This window comes from Sylvia atricapilla, chromosome 6 (genome assembly GCF_009819655.1).
Source record: "Sylvia atricapilla isolate bSylAtr1 chromosome 6, bSylAtr1.pri, whole genome shotgun sequence".
Lineage (NCBI taxonomy): Eukaryota > Metazoa > Chordata > Aves > Passeriformes > Sylviidae > Sylvia > Sylvia atricapilla.
The window spans coordinates 10,177,427-10,196,077 of record NC_089145.1 but is presented as its reverse complement, the minus strand read 5'-3'; the positions used below and the strand labels follow the sequence as shown (position 1 = coordinate 10,196,077).

The 18,651-nt window shown below is 62.4% G+C and overlaps 3 protein-coding genes across 3 annotated transcripts; 1 reads left to right on the top strand and 2 right to left on the bottom strand.

Annotated features, from left to right (window-relative positions):
- Positions 1–679: 679 nt before the first annotated feature.
- Positions 680–4,315, bottom strand: LOC136362046 (scavenger receptor cysteine-rich type 1 protein M130-like). The gene is given in 9 exon segments (XM_066320302.1): positions 680–910; positions 1,047–1,504; positions 1,602–1,916; positions 1,995–2,037; positions 2,039–2,185; positions 2,187–2,299; positions 2,373–2,693; positions 2,782–3,102; positions 3,950–4,315. Coding segments are annotated over 9 exon segments (1,968 nt in total). The 5' UTR covers positions 3,969–4,315.
- Positions 4,316–4,332: 17 nt separating this feature from the next.
- On the top strand, positions 4,333–6,933 carry AIP (aryl hydrocarbon receptor interacting protein). Its single transcript, XM_066320713.1, has 6 exons — positions 4,333–4,823; positions 4,954–5,133; positions 5,325–5,513; positions 5,692–5,868; positions 5,955–6,096; positions 6,182–6,933. Exons 1-6 carry the CDS (start codon positions 4,461–4,463, stop codon positions 6,385–6,387), a joined length of 1,257 nt encoding a protein of 418 aa, XP_066176810.1. The 5' UTR covers positions 4,333–4,460; the 3' UTR covers positions 6,388–6,933.
- Positions 6,934–7,195: 262 nt separating this feature from the next.
- PITPNM1 (phosphatidylinositol transfer protein membrane associated 1) lies at positions 7,196–18,319 on the bottom strand. Its single transcript, XM_066320704.1, is given in 25 exon segments — positions 7,196–7,727; positions 7,729–7,914; positions 8,020–8,148; positions 8,394–8,577; positions 8,912–9,061; positions 9,163–9,311; positions 9,522–9,638; positions 9,773–9,883; positions 9,963–10,111; positions 10,211–10,360; positions 10,558–10,728; positions 11,063–11,241; positions 11,465–11,607; positions 11,701–11,808; positions 11,929–12,118; positions 12,613–12,857; positions 12,928–12,989; positions 13,098–13,205; positions 13,313–13,408; positions 13,726–14,040; positions 14,126–14,350; positions 16,705–16,826; positions 16,900–17,114; positions 17,759–17,866; positions 18,311–18,319. Coding segments are annotated over 24 exon segments (3,663 nt in total). The 5' UTR covers positions 17,837–17,866; positions 18,311–18,319; the 3' UTR covers positions 7,196–7,646.
- Positions 18,320–18,651: the final 332 nt, after the last annotated feature.

The following is an 18,651-nucleotide window of genomic DNA, read 5'->3' as shown; positions in this document are numbered from 1 at the left end:
TGCATCACAGGAGCCCTTGGACCCGCAAAATGGGTCTGTACCAGCCCCCACACACAGGAAACCCACCTTGGCACCGGGCACGGCACAGCAGCACGGCCAGGGCACCCAGGGACAGGCACAGCAGCAGTCCCCAGCACCACACACAGGACAATTGGCACAGGCACAGTCTCCACAGCCACTGCCAGCGTGGTTCTGCTGGGAAGAACTTTGGGGACACATTCAGGCAGTGAGGGCAAGGCATCCCAGCCAGACCGGTGTGGGGGATGCAGGAACAGGCAGAGCTACCTGTGCTGCTGGCACCCTCCGGATACGGGGTAGTGTCTGTCTCAGTGATGCCACCGCTGTCCTCCTCACAAGCCACGGGGCGTCGCCGCCAGGGCCGCAGCTCTGCAGGTGCCAGGGCGCCGAGGGGCAGCCCCAGAGCGAGCGGGCCCCGTCCTCGCAGCCCACCCCAGGCCAGCCAGGCAGGGGACGGCTGCTGGGCGGGTTCGGCCGACAGCCGGGCCCGCTCCCCACAGCCCAGCTGGCGGCAGACGGCGGCGCCTGGTGCCGGGGCCGGTGCCGCTGGCGCACACGCAGGCCCCAGGTGCCGTTGTGGGACACCTCCAGGAACCCGCGGCAGCGCCCGCCCGCCGCCAGCCAGCCGCACGGAGACATGCTCTGCAAGGGTGCAGGGGGGTCACGGCACGGCCACCGACACCCCGGGCCTTCCGCTGGCCTCTGCTGGGAGTGGCCCGCCACTGACCTGAGCACACGGCCCCATGCCCCCACCGCCGAGCCCGCACTCGCGCCCTTCCGAGCGCCCGCAATTCCCAGAGAGACTCCTCGCTCCCGGAGCAGTCGGGGATGTAGGGCCACGGCCGGCCCCGTGCCGGGACCGAAGCGCGCCGACCTCGGGGCCTCCAGTGCCCTGCCACAGCCCAGCTCACGGCAGACAACGGCAGCGTCCTGCACGTCCCAGCCTTCCTGGCACACGCTGCTCCAGCTGCCACCGGAATAGATCTCCACGCGCCCGGCGCAGCGCCAGAGCTCCCCACCAGCCTCACCCGCCGGCTGCCTGTGCGCATGGAGGGACCGGGATGGGCCGGCTGCTTGGGGCACCAGCAGGTCTGGCCTTTCTTGGGACACCCACCTGAGCAGACCATGGATGCCCCATTATGCATGGCAGCTGCTGCAGTGGGCACGAACGCATTATCAAGCCAAAAGGAATGGTTGGCTTTCTCGGGCAGCTCGGTCGTGATCCCCTCCAGCCCCATAATAGTTTTGATCACCCTTTCCAAGATGTCCCTCTCCGTCTGGTTGATGTCCCTCAGGTAGGTCCTGCTAGGGACAACGTGACTCTTGTCCAGTCCACCACAGTCCAGCTCCCTGCACACCTTGCTCAAATTCGGTACGATCAACAGCTCTCCTGGCACTCGGCGCCAGGCCCCGGTGTCTATGGCCAACTCCAGCCACCCATCGCACCGGCTCTCACCCTCCACCAGCCGCAGGGACTCGACAATGCCTGTAAAACGGCCAGACTCAGCCCTTCATCTCAAAACATTCCAACACCTTCTGATCCAAATTGCCCTTCAGGCCCCTCCCGCAGGTGCCCTACACACCTGAGCAGCTGACAGCCGCAGCGTTTCCGGGGGCACAGGGCGGCTTCCCCAGCACGGCCACGGGGCACTCGCCCGGGGCCGCTCCGCTCCCGCTGCAGCCGAAGGCGTCCGGCCGCAGCGGCCCCTCCCCGCTGCCGAAGGAGCCTCCCGGGGGCACGGTCAGGGCGCGGCCGCAGCCCAGGTGGCGGCACAGGACGTGGGCATCGGGCAGGTCCCACTCGCTGGCGCACACGGACCCCCACGTGCCCCTCACCGCCGCCTCCACCCGCCCGGCGCAGCCCGAGCTGCCGTTCGCCAGCCGGAAGCCCGTGTAGGCTGCGGCAGGAAGGGCGCTGAGAAGGGGCATTGTGCGGGGGACCCCAACAGCCCCAGCCCGCTGTCCCCGGCACTTACGGGAGCAGATGACGCCGGCACGGCCGCTGCAGTTCTGGCTGTGGAGGCGGACGCCGGGCACAGGCACTGAGGAGGGGCTCCGTGCCATTGCACTGGAAGCCCCAGTCCCACAGCGATCCCGATCCCGCCGCAAATCGGCCACTGCCGGCGATGCCGAGCGCCGCCCCACAGCCCAGCTCCCTGCACACCACCCTCGGCCACCTTCATGTCCACCTGATTCTCGCACACACCGAGCCAGGCCCGGCCCAGCCGCACCTCCAGCTGCCCGGCGCAGGCTCCATCGCCTCCCACCAGCCGGGAAAAGCCTGCGGGAGCAGCACAGGCTCAGTGTCAAGGAAAGTGAATGAAGGGCCACGCCACCCCAAATCCAGCTCCTACCTTGGCAGACAACGGCAGTGTCATATTCATGGATGCTGCCATTATAGGGACCCCAGCCACGGATCTCGCAGTCCCAGAGAGTGCCCTCGTCTCCATCGCAGTCCACTATGGCCAGACTCACGGGCCCGTCCCCTACACCAAAGCTCTCGACGGCGGAATAGGCACCGGCAGCCGAGCCACAGCCCAGCTGCTGGCAAACCACCTCGGCGTCCTCCATGTCCCAGCTGTCGTCTCCCACAGATCCCCATTGTCCCCGCAGCTTCACTTCCACCCTCCCGGCACAGAGACTGTCACCGCCTGCCAGCCTCAGCTCCACGGCATCTGCACCGGGACACCGGCACGGCTCAGTCCTGCCCGGGCTGCACCAGCACAAGGTGGCTGTCCCAGCACGGCCAGCGTGACCCCTCACCTGTGCAGGTCACCCCCACATCCCGCTCGTGGTCGCAGAAGTGCCGGCCCCATCCAAAGTGCGGACACTCCTGTAGCTCATCCTCACGGCCGCGGCAGAAGAAGGGCTGCAGCCAGATCCGCCCGGTGCCTTGTCCAAATGGGGCGTACGGGGACGCCTTGGCCACCCGGCCACAGCCCAGCTGCCGGCACACCACGGTGGCCCAATGGGCTTCCCAGTCGAACTCGTAGACGCACACGGAGCCCCACTCACCGTCGTGCTTCACCTCCACACGCCCGGCACAGCGCCCGCCGCCGTCCACCAGACGCAGCTCCCCGGAGCCTGCGGCACGGAGCCTGCTGAGCCGGGCCCGGCCCCCGCCGCGGGCCGCGCTCCGGCCGCCCGCCACTCACCCGCACACAGCTGCACGCACAGCAGCAGCCCCCAGCGCCGCCAGCGGCCCCATGCCACCCGGCCCCGACCCAGCTCAGCCGGGGACACCGTCTCGCCTCCAGCCGAGCCACTGCAGGCAGCGGCACCGGGGCAGCCTTTATCAGGCGCCCCATCTCCCGGCTGCGGGGGCCGCCGCCTCCAATAACCTGCTCCGTGCCCAAATATGAGCCTCGCCTGCGCTGCTGGCGTCACACACCTCCCCACAGTGGGCTGCCACCGGATGTCCCCGGGGGCAGACGGGCCCCCCCCTCAGCACCTGGGCTGCGGGGGCCCTTCCTCTACCCCCCGTGCCCACAGCTCTGCCGCGGGAGCCTGGCAAGAGCCGTCCTGACGGGGACACGCTTCACCCCTCCTCTCAGCCACAGCATCCACGGGAGCACCTCTAGCTCGGCCACCTGCACGCCTCAAAGCCCCATCCTTGGGCTGCTCCCCTCCCCCGCGGGGGGCGGCAGCAGCCCCCGGCTCCGCTCGGGGCTGCCAGGTGCCAGGTCCCCGGGCCCTCGCGGCGGCGCTGGCACATGGCGCTGCTGCCGCAGCTGTGGCGGCCGCGCTCGCCTCGCCGCCAGGGCAGGAAGGAGGCGGTTACCCCGCGGCGGCTCCCGGCATCGCCATCGACCGCACGCGGCTCCCGACACCTGCGCTGCCGCCGAGAACGCCGCGGCTCCGCGCTGCCCCTGCTCCGCGGTGAAGCCACAGTGCGGGGAGCACAGAGCCCCCTTCATTTCTAGGGGCCCACCTGAGTAAGCTGGGAGCATGCACCATCAAAATAACGGGTGCAAGTGAGGGGAGGAGGAGCTTCCTTGAGGTCTCGGCTAAGAGGGTGAGGACGGGGCTGAACCACCTCACAGCAGTGCTGAGTAGTGATAGTGGAGGCAGAACAAGCGCGCTCCCTACGTGTTCATTCCTGCAGCAGCGCAGTCACGTCCATGAGCCACCAGCCCTCCTGTGGGACTGGGGACCTTACACCTCTCAGCGTCCTCGTGTCACCCCAGGATGGCTTTTGAGCTGGGCTGAACCCTGGTAAACCGTGAGGTGTCCCCCCCCACGGTGTCGCACAGCCCTGCCCTGGGTGCCTGTCCTTCCTGCCCTCACGGAGACCCGGCCGGAGCTGACGGGAGGAGACGAGTCGACTACACTCTCCCCGCGGCGAGCGGGGAGCCTCAGAGTGGGTCCCGGCGACATTATCAACCTCCTATCCTACACCACAGCCCTTCCACGGAGGTGTCACAGGAGGTTTTCTTTCCGGAATGGCTCCCGTGTCCCCCGAAACAGCACCCGAGAAGGGTTGCGGGAGACGGGAAACCAGGAAAACCACGGGAGAACCGGGTGCGCGGCTGCCTCCTCTGGCCTCGCCCTCTGCCTTGACCACGCCCCTTTTCCAGAACCCCCGTCCCGCAGGGCTTCCTCCGGGCCGGCAGGGGGCGCCCCGCGTAGCCACGACTATCCGGAAAGAGCCGAGCGGCGGCGGAGGCGGCCGAGCCAGGGCGAGCGGCGCGGGCGGAGCGGTAGCGATGGCGCAGCAAGTCGAGCAGCTGCGGGCGGACGGCGTGGACAAGGAGGTGCTGCGGGAAGGCACCGGGCCGTTGCCAGACTTCCGCGACGGCACCAAGGTCAGGTCTGCGGGAGGACGGGCGGGGTGGGGGGATGTGGGAAGCGGAACGCGGCTGCCGAGGCGCGCATGCGCGCCCCCCCTCGTCTGCGTCGCTATGGTGACGCCGCGGGCTCCTCCTCCCCGTTCAGGCCACTTTCCACTACCGGACGCTGCGGTGCGACGATGAGGAGACGCCAGTGGACGATAGCAGGGCGCGGGGGAAGCCCATGGAGCTCATCGCCGGAAAAAAGTTTAAGCTGCCGGTGTGGGAAGCGGCGCTACGAACTATGCGGCCCGGCGAGCGAGCGCGCTTCCGCTGCGACGCCAAGGTGGGCGGGACGAGGACCTGCCGGGGTGTGGCTGATGGTTGGGGCGTGGCCTGTGCTGATGGGCGTTACTTTGTTGTGGGCGTGGCTTGCGGGCGCCCCGGTGCGCTCCAGCCCCGGGGTGCGAGGCTGCGGCATCCTGATGTTTTCGCTCCCGCCCTCCTCAAATTGCGGCACACCCTCCCCTCCCGCAGCACGTGGTGCTTTACCCGCTAGTGTCCAAGAGCCTGCGGAACATCGCGGCAGGGAAGGACCCGCTGGAGGGGCAGCGGCACTGCTGCAGTATCGCCCAGATGCACGAGCACTACTCACTGGGGTACCCCGACCTTGACGAGCTCCAGAAGAACCCCCAGCCCCTCATCTTCGACATCGAGGTGCTGAAGGTGAGGTGCCAGCATGGGGAGCTCGGGCATGGAAGTGTCCAAAAAACACACACAGATGTAGCATGTGGGATGTGGTTGAGTAGTGGCCTTGGCAGTGCAGGACTTGATCCTAGACACCTTCTCCAACCTAAACAATTCCATGATCCTGTTCTCTGATTCCATGATGGGGTGCTGGCAGGTGGAGCCACCCGGCTCCTACCAGCAGGACCCATGGGCCATGACAGATGAGGAGAAGCTCCAGGCTGTGCCCCAGATCCACAAGGAAGGCAACGAGCTGTACCGACAGGGCAAGGTGCCAGAGGCAGCTGCCAAATACTATGATGCCATCGCCTGTCTCAAGAACCTGCAGATGAAGGTGGGTCTTGCCAGATGCACACGGGCATCCCCAGGACTGCAGGGCTTGACAACTGCCCCTCACTCTCCCTACTCTGTATGCCACAGGAGCAGCCAGGCTCTCCGGACTGGATCGAGCTCGACCAGAAGATCACACCCCTGCTCTTAAACTACTGCCAGTGCAAGCTGCAGTGTGAGGAGTACTACGAGGTGCTGGACCACTGCTCCTCCATCCTCAACAAGTACGAGGGTAAGGAGCCACAGGCCATCCCAGGTCGCTGTGGCAGGCACCAGGAGACCCCCGCGCCCTGCTGACCCTGGCTCTCTCCCCACAGACAATGTCAAGGCCTACTTCAAGCGGGGCAAGGCCCATGCGGCTGTGTGGAATGTGGCTGAGGCACAGGCTGACTTCGCCAAAGTTCTGGCACTTGACCCCTCGCTGCGCCCCGTGGTCTCCAAGGAGCTGCGGAGCCTGGAAGCCCGGCTGCGGGAGAAGGATGCCGAAGACAAGATCCGCTTCAAGGGCATCTTCTCCCAGTAGAGTCCACGGCCGCAAGGGAGAGCCCAGCGCTCTCAGGACAGGTTCTTTTAGATATTCCACATGTGGAATGGTCATGGATGTTTATTAATGTTTAATACAGATTTTACTTATTTGAAGTCAGTGGAAATGGCCCTGGAGCTCGCTACACAGCCTGGGGACACAGCCATGCACTTAAGGGGCAGCATAAAGCATCACAGCACATAGGCTGAAGCTCCTTGCTGGGCTCTAGACTCTGCTCATCGTCATGCCAGGGATGTGTGGATGACGAGCCCACTGCTCCCTGCCAACTTTTATCACTTACTTGATGTTTTTATACTTTGTGATGGCCATGGAGGGGCAGCGCTGCGCCTCAGCTCCAACTCGTTCATGCCCGTTCGCCTCCGTGCCACGCCACTGTCACTTCTCCAGGCTGCTGCTATAATCCCAAACCAGTGTCTCCTCTTGTCATGTCAGTGTCGGGAATATTTTATATAGAGTATCAGCTTGTTCCTGCTATCTCTATAAACATTTGGTCATGCTCTGCCAAGATAAACTCAAGTAAAACCAGTCAGACCCCCTGGTCACTACAAAAATTTGCTGCTAGAGGTAAATGAGCGGAAAACAAGTCAGAGAGGGGGAGGGTATTGGCATCGGAACAGCCCACACACCCAGGCTCTTTTCCCTGTCCTAAGTTGCTTGTGACCCAACTGCTGTGCCCCACAGCCATCTCCCTGTGGGACATGGTGTCCCTGGAGGCTCCCCAGGGCTTTCCCAGTGGGTGGGAACCCTGTTTCCACAGGCACAGAGCAGACTCGTGGGTGCTGGCACCTTGTCATAACATCTGTTTATTCAACACCAAAACGAAAGGGGGGGAACAGAGGAACCACTCTAGAACCCCAACCCAGCCCTGCCCCGTGACACCAGACGGAAATAAATAGGTGGGGAGGTGCCACTCGCTCTGGGGCACAGCCACAGCCCCCAGTTCTGCACAGGGATAATGACCCTGGGGTGCAGACCCCACTGGGCACTGCCTAACCACCCCAAAGGACCAGAGGGGACGAGGCGAGGGGCAGCAGGAGGACACAGAATGGCTCAGCCCTGAGGGGATCACTCTGGTCCTCTGGGGGGGCTCTGGCCATCTCCCAGCACACCCCTGGTCTCAGGGGACCCAGCACCCTCATCTCCTTCCTATGGCCTCATGGCCCAGCACTGGCTGTCCCCAGGTGCTCCTTGCTGGGAAATCAGGGATGTGGCGGAGGGGGGACATGGCCGTGCCATCCTCACTCCTCACCCTCCAGCTTGAGGCTGACACTGCGGGGCTTGGTCCGGGACAAGCCAGGGGGTGCTGAGGGTGGCCCCCCCATCCCGCTCTGCCTGGCTGGAGCCCCGGGAGCGCAGGAGCTGACTCTGCTTCCGCAGGAAGTCGACAGGTGCCAGGCAGCCATAGGTGCCTTTGCCCAGCACGGGTCGTGGGGGGCCCTTGGGGGAGTGAGCCAGGGCTGCAGCTTCCAACTGGGCCAGATGGGCAACATAACCCTCGGAGAGGAACTGCAGGACACACAGACCGCCTAAGCTGGTGGCCACAGCTGACTGGTGACGTCAGTCATCATCCCCTGCATCCCCAGTCTGTCCCCAGCCTTGCCACCACCATACCTGGCACTGGTTGTGGAACTTCTTGACAGCCCGTCCTACAATGTAGATGTGGGCTGGTGTGAGTCCCAGTGAGCTGTAGACGGAGACATCCTTGGTGGAGCCATAGCCGGCAACTATGGAGATCTCTGCCTGCCCAGAGACAAGAGCATTAGGGCAGGAACAGCCCTTCCCACAGGGACAGCCACCCCCAGGGGCTGGGACACCTTCATGTTAAGATGGATGGCTGGGACCTGCCCTGAGAAGCTTCCAGCTCTGCCATCACAGTGCAGTCCAGCTCCCATCATCCCCACCGGGATGCAGAGGTGCACAGGATTCAGCAGAGCCCACACCACCCCATCCCCAGCCCTGTGTCCCGGCAGCATTCCCATCCCCACCTCGGTGCGCAGGCTCTGTAGGAAGGCGGCTTTCTGGCGCAGCGGGTCATGGGTGAGCCCATCGCAGAAGGAGACGGCGCCATGGGGGAAGTTGTGCTGGGAGAGCCAGGCCACCACACGGTGCTTCTGCATGTCAGGGCGCCCCGTCACATAGATGATCATGTATCCTGAGTCCTGCCAGTGCCTAGGAGAGGACATGGGTGGCTGCCAGGAGCCTTGTGTGGAGACAGCCCTGCTACGGGAAGCTGGGATCTCCCAACACAGCATGTGTGGGTGCTGCCTCCAAAACCTCCCTGCTCCCAGGGATTTTTTTTAAGAAGGTACAGCAGAGCTGTGGGGACCACATCCAAGCTCAGAGAGGATTATTTCCCACTATACGGTACCAGTATAGAGATGATGTGCTGGAGGCAAGGGAGCGGTGGAATACCCTCCCCTTTGTCCCTGCTCTGCCTACCCCCAACTGAATTGTCACACCATGAAAGATGGGGAGACTGACTCCCTGCCTAAAGGGCACCCACCTTACAACATCCACAGCCCCCGCCCGCACTTTGGGGTCACTGCCCATGATGGAGACGCTTGCGGTGAAGGAGCCATCAATGCTGAACACAACAGATTCGGTGCCACGGGCCACCACGGTCAGGTATGCCTCAGCATAGCTGTGGTCCCCTCTGCAAAGGCAGAGGCGATGGCTCAGCACTGGCCCTGCTGCCAGGGCAGCAGGTGTAGGTCTGCCAAAAGGGCTGGAGAAGAAACTGAAGCAACACCTCACCTGACCACCATGCGCACAGGATAGATTCCAATGGCCAGAGCCTTGTCTGGAGGGATGGTGAAGGTCAGGCGCCCGCTGCCACTCGTCACCTCGGTGCCATAGTACAGCCACTTCCCCGACAGTGGCTGCGTCATGATGTAGATGTCCACCTGAGAGAGGGAAATGGACTGGGCATGGGCTGGACCCCCACATCCTGCTGTGTTCTCACCTGCAAGTCCTTACATCCTGCTCCCGCTACCTGACACAGGGTCCTGTTAACCACATCCTTCCCCTACTGTGGGTAACACCAGCCCCATGCCTGGTCCTGGACATCCCACCCTGTTTGAGGGGTCCTGGTGGCCCCCTGAGCCCAGCAATACCTTCTCCCCAGTCAGTGTCACCACATCCAGGGGTCCGTACATGAAGCGCCCACTGAGGACCTGCGCTTTGCCCTCGCACACGATCACATCACAGGCACGGTGGTTGGCTGTCACGTTCTGCAGGCACACGGGGTGTTCAGCAGCTCCTGGGGAAGCTCCTGAGATACCACTGGGACACCACTGGGCTGTGGGATTGTCCCAGAACCCACACACCCCAGGATGCCCTAGGTGGTCTCCCACTGGCCACATACCCGGATCTTCACTTGAGTGCGTTTGCGCTGCCACTTCTCCCGAGGGATGGCAGGGCTGTAGATGGAGCTCTCCTCGCTCTCCGCAGGCTGTGGCCCCTCTTTCTCCATCACCTGCCAACAGCATGGTGCTGGCTCAGCCTCCACTGGCCCTAGCTTGCTGCCCATCCCACTGTGCCCTGGATGGCCATACCTGGCGCAGGATGAAGGCCACCACATCAGAGGATTCCCAGTAGCTGGCATGGAAGAGGTGGGGCAGGGTAATGGTGGGGAAGGCAGTCAGGGCGTCGGGGCAGTACAGAGAGTAGTCAATGCGCTTTAGGCCCCACCAGCGCTCTAGGACTGTAGAGAGAGCTGGGATGAAGCCTATTCCAGACCTCATCCCCTGTTGTGCAGCCAGAGGTGCCCACATGGGATGGGGTGGGTGGGGGTGACACTTACTCTTGACAACCTCGCTGGTGCTGGCAGGAGTGGGGGGCTCTGCCGGCTCATTGCCCTTCCAGAAGCCCCCAAAACTGCTAGTAGGGGTAGGGGGAGCAGCCACATCCACTTTGGGCAGGAACAGGGCAGAATGTGTCTGCAGGGCCTCCGCTGAAGAGAGAGCTGGGTGAGCACACACAGAGACCTCAGGGACACCCACCACCCCAAGACACCCCTTCAGTAGAGCCCCAGAGCAGTAGGAAGGGCTTGCACATCCCTCTCCCCCAACCCAGCCAGGATGTGGGTGCTCTGGGTACTCTGACATGGCCCCAGGGTGCCTAGCACCAGCCTGGTGGGAATCTGCTCACCCAACAGGGATGAAGTGCCATCACCCAGGGGGTACTTCTGGTATCGGGGCACGCTGAGTGGGGGCACAGCATGGAAGGCCTTGGCCAGGAGGGGCTCCAGGCGGGACGCACATGGATCGGCAGCGTGGAAGAGGTTGTAGATCTGCTCACAGGCAGGACGCAGCTGGGCCACTGCAGCACAGAGAGGCATCAGGGGCGCCCACGAGGGGTGGGGGGCACCAGGAGCAAAACACCCAAGAGGGGTAAAGCAGGATACAGAAAGAGGAAAGGCTGGAGAGGGAAATTTGGGGCACCAGGGATAGGTTGAGGCTGGCACAGAGCAGGGACACTCAGTCACCCACCAATACCCACACAGCCAGGGCTGGGCATGCAAGGGGCTCAAACCCAGGCAGGGCTCTCTGGGGTGGTCCTGGGGAGCTCAGGCTTGTCGGGTGAGCACAACTCAGGGACTTGAGCCCTACAGGGAGGGTCAGGGGCTGGCACCACGGCAGGCAGGGATCCTCACCATCCAGAGCAGGCATGACGGTCTTGCGCAGTGCGAGCACCAGCCCCAGTGGGGAACCGAAGAGGAAGAAGCCGGATACCTTAAATTCAAGGCGGGTGCTGGCAGTCTCTGCCCCATCCAGCACCATGCCACTGCTCCGGGGTGCCTCTGCCTCCAGTGAGGCCTCGCTGGCCTGCAGGCTGGGACATCAGAGACAGTGGGCATGGGGAGGGATGGCATCATGTTCCCACTATCCTGAAGGCAAAGCTGTGCCTGGCATGGCTCTGTTATCTCAGAGGAGCTCCAGCAAGATTCCCCTGGGGCAGGTGGCCTCCATGAAATGCTCCTTCCCAGCCTGGAGCAGATGGGAATTGCACCCTTTCCATAAAGCACAAGGTAGCCAACCATCCCCCTTGGGCTCACCTGCACGTGGAGCTGTGCTGCTGGCTGTCCCCCTGTGTCCCTGGGGCCTCAGGGCTGGCCTGGCCCAATACTGACACTCCCTCCATCCCATCAGCCAGCGGGTCCAGGCTCCCACACTGCTCCGGGGAGATGGGCTCCGTGCTCTGCACGGGGAGACAGCAAACACCCAGACCCCATGTAGCCCCCAGTGCACCCTCAAAACCTCCTCAGGGGGTGTTGAGATGCAAGACACTCACCAGGCTGCCACGGCGGCTGCTGCTCCGGCTGCCCCCTGAGCCCGCCCGGCTCTGGCACAGGGCATCAAATCCCAGGATGCCACCCACGCAGTCCCCCAGCAGCACCACCTGCTGATCCATGAGGATGGTGACATCCACAGATCCATGGGGATGGTGACACCCCCAAACCCTCCATACAGGGTCACAGCTGGACCCAAGAGCCAAGCTTCCCCCCAGATTCCATCTCACCTGGCCGCAGAAGCCAGTGCCCTCTCCAGATTGCAGGAAGGCTGCATAGGCCTGGTTGGCACGGGTGATGACGGTGCCCACAGCATGCTGGTAGGTGCCTGAGGAGGTGGCTAGCAGCGGGAGTGCTGCCAGCGGGATGTGGTCCTGGCTGCTGGACAGGCTGTCCCTGTCATGGCTGTAGGGGCTGAGCCTGAGGGGGACATGGTGAGGGATGAATGGTGTCCTGATGTCCTCATCCCACTGCATAGTACTGGTTCACCCTGGGATGCTGCACAAGGAGTAATCCCTATCCCCTTCCCTCCCACCACAGGACACTTGCTCGCCCAGGATGCTGTATCTGGAGTTATCCCCATCCCATCCAATTCCATGCTGCCCTGATGTCCCCATCTCTCTGCACAGTGCTTGCTCAACCCAGGATGCTGCACGAGGAGTTATCCCCATCCTATCCCATCCCATCCTGCCCCACTGTCCTCATCCCACAACAAAACACCTGCATGCCCTGGGATACCACACTAAAAATTACATGTGTCCCATCTCACCACATAACACACACTTGCCCCAAGATGCTGCACCAGGAGTTAACCCCCATCCCCTCCCCAGTCCTTAACATCCCACTAGAAGTGAAGTCCCCTCTCCAAGGATACCAGCTCCCTGGTCCCCTGCTTTTCCAGCAGGAATCCATACCTGGAGACAAGGGCATAGGCTGCAGCACAGATGGGCGGGCAGGGCACCAGGCGCAGGGCCACATGTCCCAATGCCTCAGGAAAGTGGACGCGGGTGACAGCGTCAAAGGTGGCTGCCAGTGTCTGCACATCTGCCTGCTTGGAGCCCGGCTCGCCCGCTCCCTGATCCAGGATGTTCCCACTGTGGAGGATGAGGAAGAGCGCGTGGATCCGGCACATCTGCTCTGTACTCTCTGCTGCACTGCCCTGCAGGAAGGAAAGCAGTCAAGTCGTGGGGCACAGCAAGAGGGCATGGCCCGAGGGAGGGGACACATACCTCAGAAAAATTGGATGTTCCCAACCCTTCACCATCCCCCTTGGTGGCGCTGGCTCCTTCCCCTGTGAGCACACGGCACTGGTGAGGCAGCTCTGGTCTCCAGGTGGGAATCAGGCCCCTGTCAGGACCCCTACCCCCGGATCTGGGGACAGAGCTCCCCCAGCACTCACCAAGTGCCTCGTCCAGCTCCGCTGGCCGCTCAAGCGTGTCCAAGAAGTCATTGGAGCTCCACTTGGTCATCTCCTTGGCGAAGACCTCATCGCTGTCAGATAGATCCTCTGCAGAGGCAGGAAGGGAGTGTGGGTGGGGGGACACCCCTGTGCCTGCACGCCCATCCTCAGATGCCCTGGCCCCCACCCAGCCTGTTCCAAGATGGTGCCAGTACCGTGGGCATCGAAAAATTCCTCTTCGGAGCTGTTCTCCGAGTCCCGGGCAATGTTCTGCATCCGCCACTCTGACAGGCTCTGAGGAGACACGCCCCCTGCCAGCCATGGGGGGTCAGCACTCACAGCCCCCTGCAGAGAGACCCTCGCTCCTGCCGCACAGCTCCTCCTTGGCCCTGGACCCAGATCCCCCCAGGGAAATCTAGGGCCATCCCTGTGTCACCCAGAGTCCTTCCTTGGGAGAACCATGACCATCCCTGGGTCACCCAGGGCCCTTCAAGAAAGCTGGGACCACACCTGGGACACCCAGAGCCCCAGCCCAGGAGAACCAAACCAGGCAAAACAGTCCCCTGACACATCTCCTATGGAGAACAGCAGCATTCACAGCATAACCACACCAGACCTGGTCTCTCACCTCCGTGCTGGGAAGAGTAAGAAGACCGGGAAGAGGTGGACCACTGCTTGGCAAAGGTATCATCGGAGGGGGTATCAGTCCCTGCCTGCAGCTCGGTCTCCTCCTGCCTACCAGGACCATCTGGCCCTGGCTGCCCCTCAGGGCTGATCCTGGCCGCTGGTGGCTCCTCATCCTCGCCACACTTTGCCATCTTCTGTGCCAGCATTCGCGCTGTCTCCTCCTCCAGCTGCCGGATATCATCCATCGTCAGGTCTGTCCATTCATCCTGCCAGCACCAGGCTTGGCGATGGGCACGCAGCATCACCTTCCTCAAACCTGGGGGGAGAACAAGGGAAGTGAGTTCAGTGTGATCCCACAGCTGCCCAAATGACCCTCCAGCTACCCACAGGTCCCAACTCACCCACATCATGGATGAACTGCTCGATCTTGGACTGCATCCCCCAGTATCGGAACTCCACCTTGCAGAGCTTGTAGGCGCACATGAGGGGCCCGCTGGCCGCTGCTGCCTCCAGCCAGTCATCCCCCAGTGGCCCCCGGCCCGTCTTGGATGAGTGGTAGAGTTTGGGATCCTCCTCAGGCTTGTATTCCCCAGGGGAGATGGGATCACGCACAATGTCAATGGTGTCTGTGGGGGGGAACAGCGCTTGTCACCCCAGAGTGTTTGGCAAGGGGGCACAGGTAGGAAAACAAGGAAAAAGCAACAAAAATCAGGTAAAATTATTCCCACAAGTCATGCACCCAACACAGCTGGCAGCAAACACTCTCTGTCCTAGAATTCTAAAATCCTTTAGCTCTGAAATCATAGAATCCTGGAATGGTTTTGGTTGGAAGGGACCTTATGGGTCATCTCATTTCACGCCCTGCCATGGGCAGGGACACCTTCCACTATCCCAGGCTGCTCCAAGCCCCATCCAACCTGGCCTTGGAAACTTCCAGGGATGGAGCATCCATAGTTTCCCTGGGCAACCTGTGTCAGGGCCTCACCACCCTCACAGGGAAGAACTTCCTGATACAACATATAAAATCCCATGGCTGGAACATCACAGACACCCTTGGTGCAACCAAAGACATGCCCATCCCCGTGTGAGATCCCAATCCGGCACCCCAGGGAGCAGCACAGGGAGGGAGGACTGAGAGTGTGCGGAGAGCCGGGGCTGACACATACATGTGCATTAGCCAGCAGATCTGGCAGCTGCAGAGTGATCCCGGCCACCCTGGGGGACATGAGGGCTGGGGATGGGGACAGCACGTGGGGCAGCTCAGCACAGCTCCTGGCTCCACCTGCAAAAAGCCCGAGCGTCCCCCCCAAAAAAGGGCACAGCACAACCACCATGTGACACAGCAGCCCCCGCAGAGCTGGGGGGGAGAACAATGAACCTCATCCCCAAACAAAGGTGATCTCTCCCGAAATGAGCATGAGCTCCCCCCAAATGAGGATGACCTCCCAAGACCAGAGAGAGGCTCCTGAATGACACCTAGGAAATCCAACAGCCGTTCAGGCTTAATCCAGCATAAAATCTCCTAGAATTTGGCTTTTCTAGCCCTGCCTCCAGGTCATGGTCTGGGGGATCCCAGGGCACCCCACTGGCTCCCAGTATCATCCCATATCACTGTCCCCATTCCCAGGCTGTGCAATGCCTAGCATTTATTTGCCCCCTTTGATGTCTCCAAGGTGCTGTCACCCTCTCTTCCTGCAGCTTGGGCTGAAAAAAGGGGAAAAAAGAAAACTAGAGATGCCCTGAATCCACAAAAATGATGCAATGCACAGCATGATGCCAAGCATCTTGGATAACAGAAGCAAAGAGCTGGGACAGGACCTGCTGTCCCCAAGCAACTCCTGGCAGTGTCATTCCCATCACACTTCTAACTCCCTTTGCTTTTGCCACTGGGAAAAAGCTGCCAAGGAAGCAGTTATCCCTGCGGATTACCCAGACCATGTTTTTCCATCGCCCTTTGAAATGTGAGAGGGGTTTAAATCTGTCAGTGCTACAGGACACCTAGGCAGAGAAAATCCCAGTGGCATCCACACTGGGTCTGGTCCCACTACAACCCTGCTCCCTGTGGAAGGCAGCAGCCACTGGAGATGCTGAGTGCCCTGTGGAATACCCACGGGACAGGCACTAGAATGGAAAACAAGGCAGTGGGCACGGGGCCATGCCCTGATGCCATCTGCTTGGCCCTGGTTGCTTCTCGGGGACAATAGGGGCAGAATTCCTGCCCCCAGGTCCGAGCCATTGGTATCCCGGCCGGACATCCCCAGTGCCGCAAGAGCCGGGGAGAGAAATAGGTCAGATGAATCATTTCCTCCAAGTGCCTATTTTAGGCCTCCATTTTAAGAGGCAGCACGTCACACTCCACACTCTGGTGCCTGAACTGACCACGTCCACACCACCAGGAACTGGAACCCGGCGGACAGGGAAGAATCCCACCCCGAGTTCACAGTTCTGCCCACCAGTGCCCCCAAAAAGGAGCTAGAGAGCGATCTGGAGCAAAGCCCTGGGGAGAGGGGAAGCAGGGCAGGGAGTAGGAAAATGGGGACATGCTTTTCCAGCTCTCCCTGCTCCTGCTGATCCAGAACACTCCACAGGACCCAAGTTTTGGGTCTCATGTACACCAGGAGAGACTGAGAAGACAAATCCATGCCAGAACAAGGCTGGAACACGGAAGGAGGGGGGAGCAGGCTGGCACTAGGAAGGAGAAGCTGCAAACAGAAAAAGAGGCAAAGGAAGAGGACAAAACTGTCCCTGAATATATCTTTAATGTGGAACTTAATTCAGCAGCACTGAGAGGGAGCAGGCAAGGAGCTCAGGACCCACGGAGCTCTTCCCTTCCAGCATCCCTTAAACATGAGGACCAGCAAGGAGAGTGAAGTTGAGCCCTTAAGGCCCCATCACAACCACACCCCCATCCCAGAAGCACTATATGGGAATCCCAGCAGCTACAGTGTCCTGCCCAGCTCCCCAACCCAGCCAGACCCACCCAAAATCCTCTGCCTCTTCTCTGCTGCGCTCAGGTTGAAGATGTTGGTCTGCTGCCCCGCATCCGGGCGGTAGTACGTCTCGATCTCAATGGAAAACTTCTCCACAAAGGGACATGTGTACCTGGAGGGGCACAGGACTGAGCCCGGGGGCATGGCCAGTCCTGCAGCCCACCCTGTCACCTCCTAGCTCCCACCTGGTGCGTGTGTAAGGATAAGCATTCCAGGACTCCTCCTCCACCTGGAGCGCGGCTTTGGGGAGCAACGCCCGGAACCAGCTGGGGATGTGGGAGCCAACATGGTAGATTTTGTGGGTATACTGCCCGCTGCCCCCGGGGCCATCGCTGTAGGGTCGGTTGGCCAGGATCTCCACACCGCTGCCCTCACCACTCGACTCCTCCCGGCTCTTCTTCTGCACAGAGATGATGGCTCGGTGCAGCCCCTCCAAGCCCCAATACCCCCATGGGCGCCCAGAGTCCCCGTGCACTCCTGTCTCCATGTGCTGACAACACCCAGCCCCACACCTGCTCCCAGGACCCCCTGCTTGGCTCAGTGGTCCCAAACCCACCCAAAGTCTCAGTGACACCCCTGCAATCTGCCAATCCCTTGGGATCAGCCTCAGGCCCCCCTGCGCCCCTCCAGGCTCCAAGCTCAGCCCCACAGCTCGCCAGTTCCCCACGTGCAGTCCCAGAGCCCCCTTACATCCTCCAGCACCCTATGCTCAGCCTCAAAGTCTCTTGTGCACCCCCAGGTGCAGCCCCTGCACCCTTCATGCTTCTCCACAGCCCACTACACCCCTCAGGCTACAATCTCCAGACCCTCTCAGCCCCCTGCACCACCTTAAGTCTCAGTCCCCAGATCCTTGTGCCCCTCCAGCTCCCCATGCCCAGCCCCACAGCCCTGTGCACCCCTTCACTCTTGGTCCTCAGACCCTACACCCCTCAGGCTCAGCCCCACAAACCCCAGACCCGTGCAGCTCCCGGGCTCATCCCCCATCCCCCCACCCCTCAGCCCTGCAGCTCCATCAAGCCCCCATGCTCAGCCCCGTATCTCCACCTGGATCATGTAGAGCTGGGCCACCTGGTACTCCTCCAGGCTCATGGGCAGCAGGATGTGGTACTCCTTGATCAGCATGGCGGCGGCGGGGCACAGCGGGGGCAGCTCCTGAGGGGGCTTCCGTTACACCGGACCGGGCCGGCTTCGGGACAGCTCGAGCCGGTTCGGCACCCCTTTAGACCGCTCGGAGCACACTGGGCTCAGCCCGGTACCGCTCAGTCCGGGTTCGGCCCGCCTCGGAGCCGCTCCGCCCCCGGGTTCGGCTGAGTCCGGTACCGCTCGGCTCCGGGTTCGGCTGAGTCCGGTACCGCTCGGTTGCCTTCGGCCCCAGGATCGGCCCAGCTCGGAAAAGCTCGGCCCCGGGTTCGGCGGAATCGGTACCGCTCGGCTCCCGGTTCGGTTCAGTCTGGTACCGCTCGGCCCCCCTCGGCCCCGGGTTGGGCCCGGCTCGGCCCCACTCGGCTCGGCTCCGTTGCCATGGCAACGCGGCCCCCTCCACTCCCCCCCACCGCCCGCCCGCCCGGTCCCCGCCGCCCCCCGGCCCCACCGAACCTGCGCCGCTCCGCACCGGCCCCTCGGATCGTGACATCACAGCCCGTTCCCACGGCGACGGCCGTGACGTAGGGAGGTGAGGGGGGGGCGCGTGACGTCAGAGAGCGGAAGACAACGAGCGCCACTCACGGGCGCTCCGCGTGTGCCGGCACCGCCGCCCCCGGAAAAACCCGGTGTTCTATTTAAAAAGCCACTTTTTCAAGTGATCGAGTGGTTTGACCACTCCTGCACCTCTCAGCTCCGGGACAACAGCGCGTCTCCAAACTCTCCCCCGAGTCCACCACCTCTACCCCGCATCCCACCATCACCATCGGGATCCAGCCGGCGGGGACACACCGAGG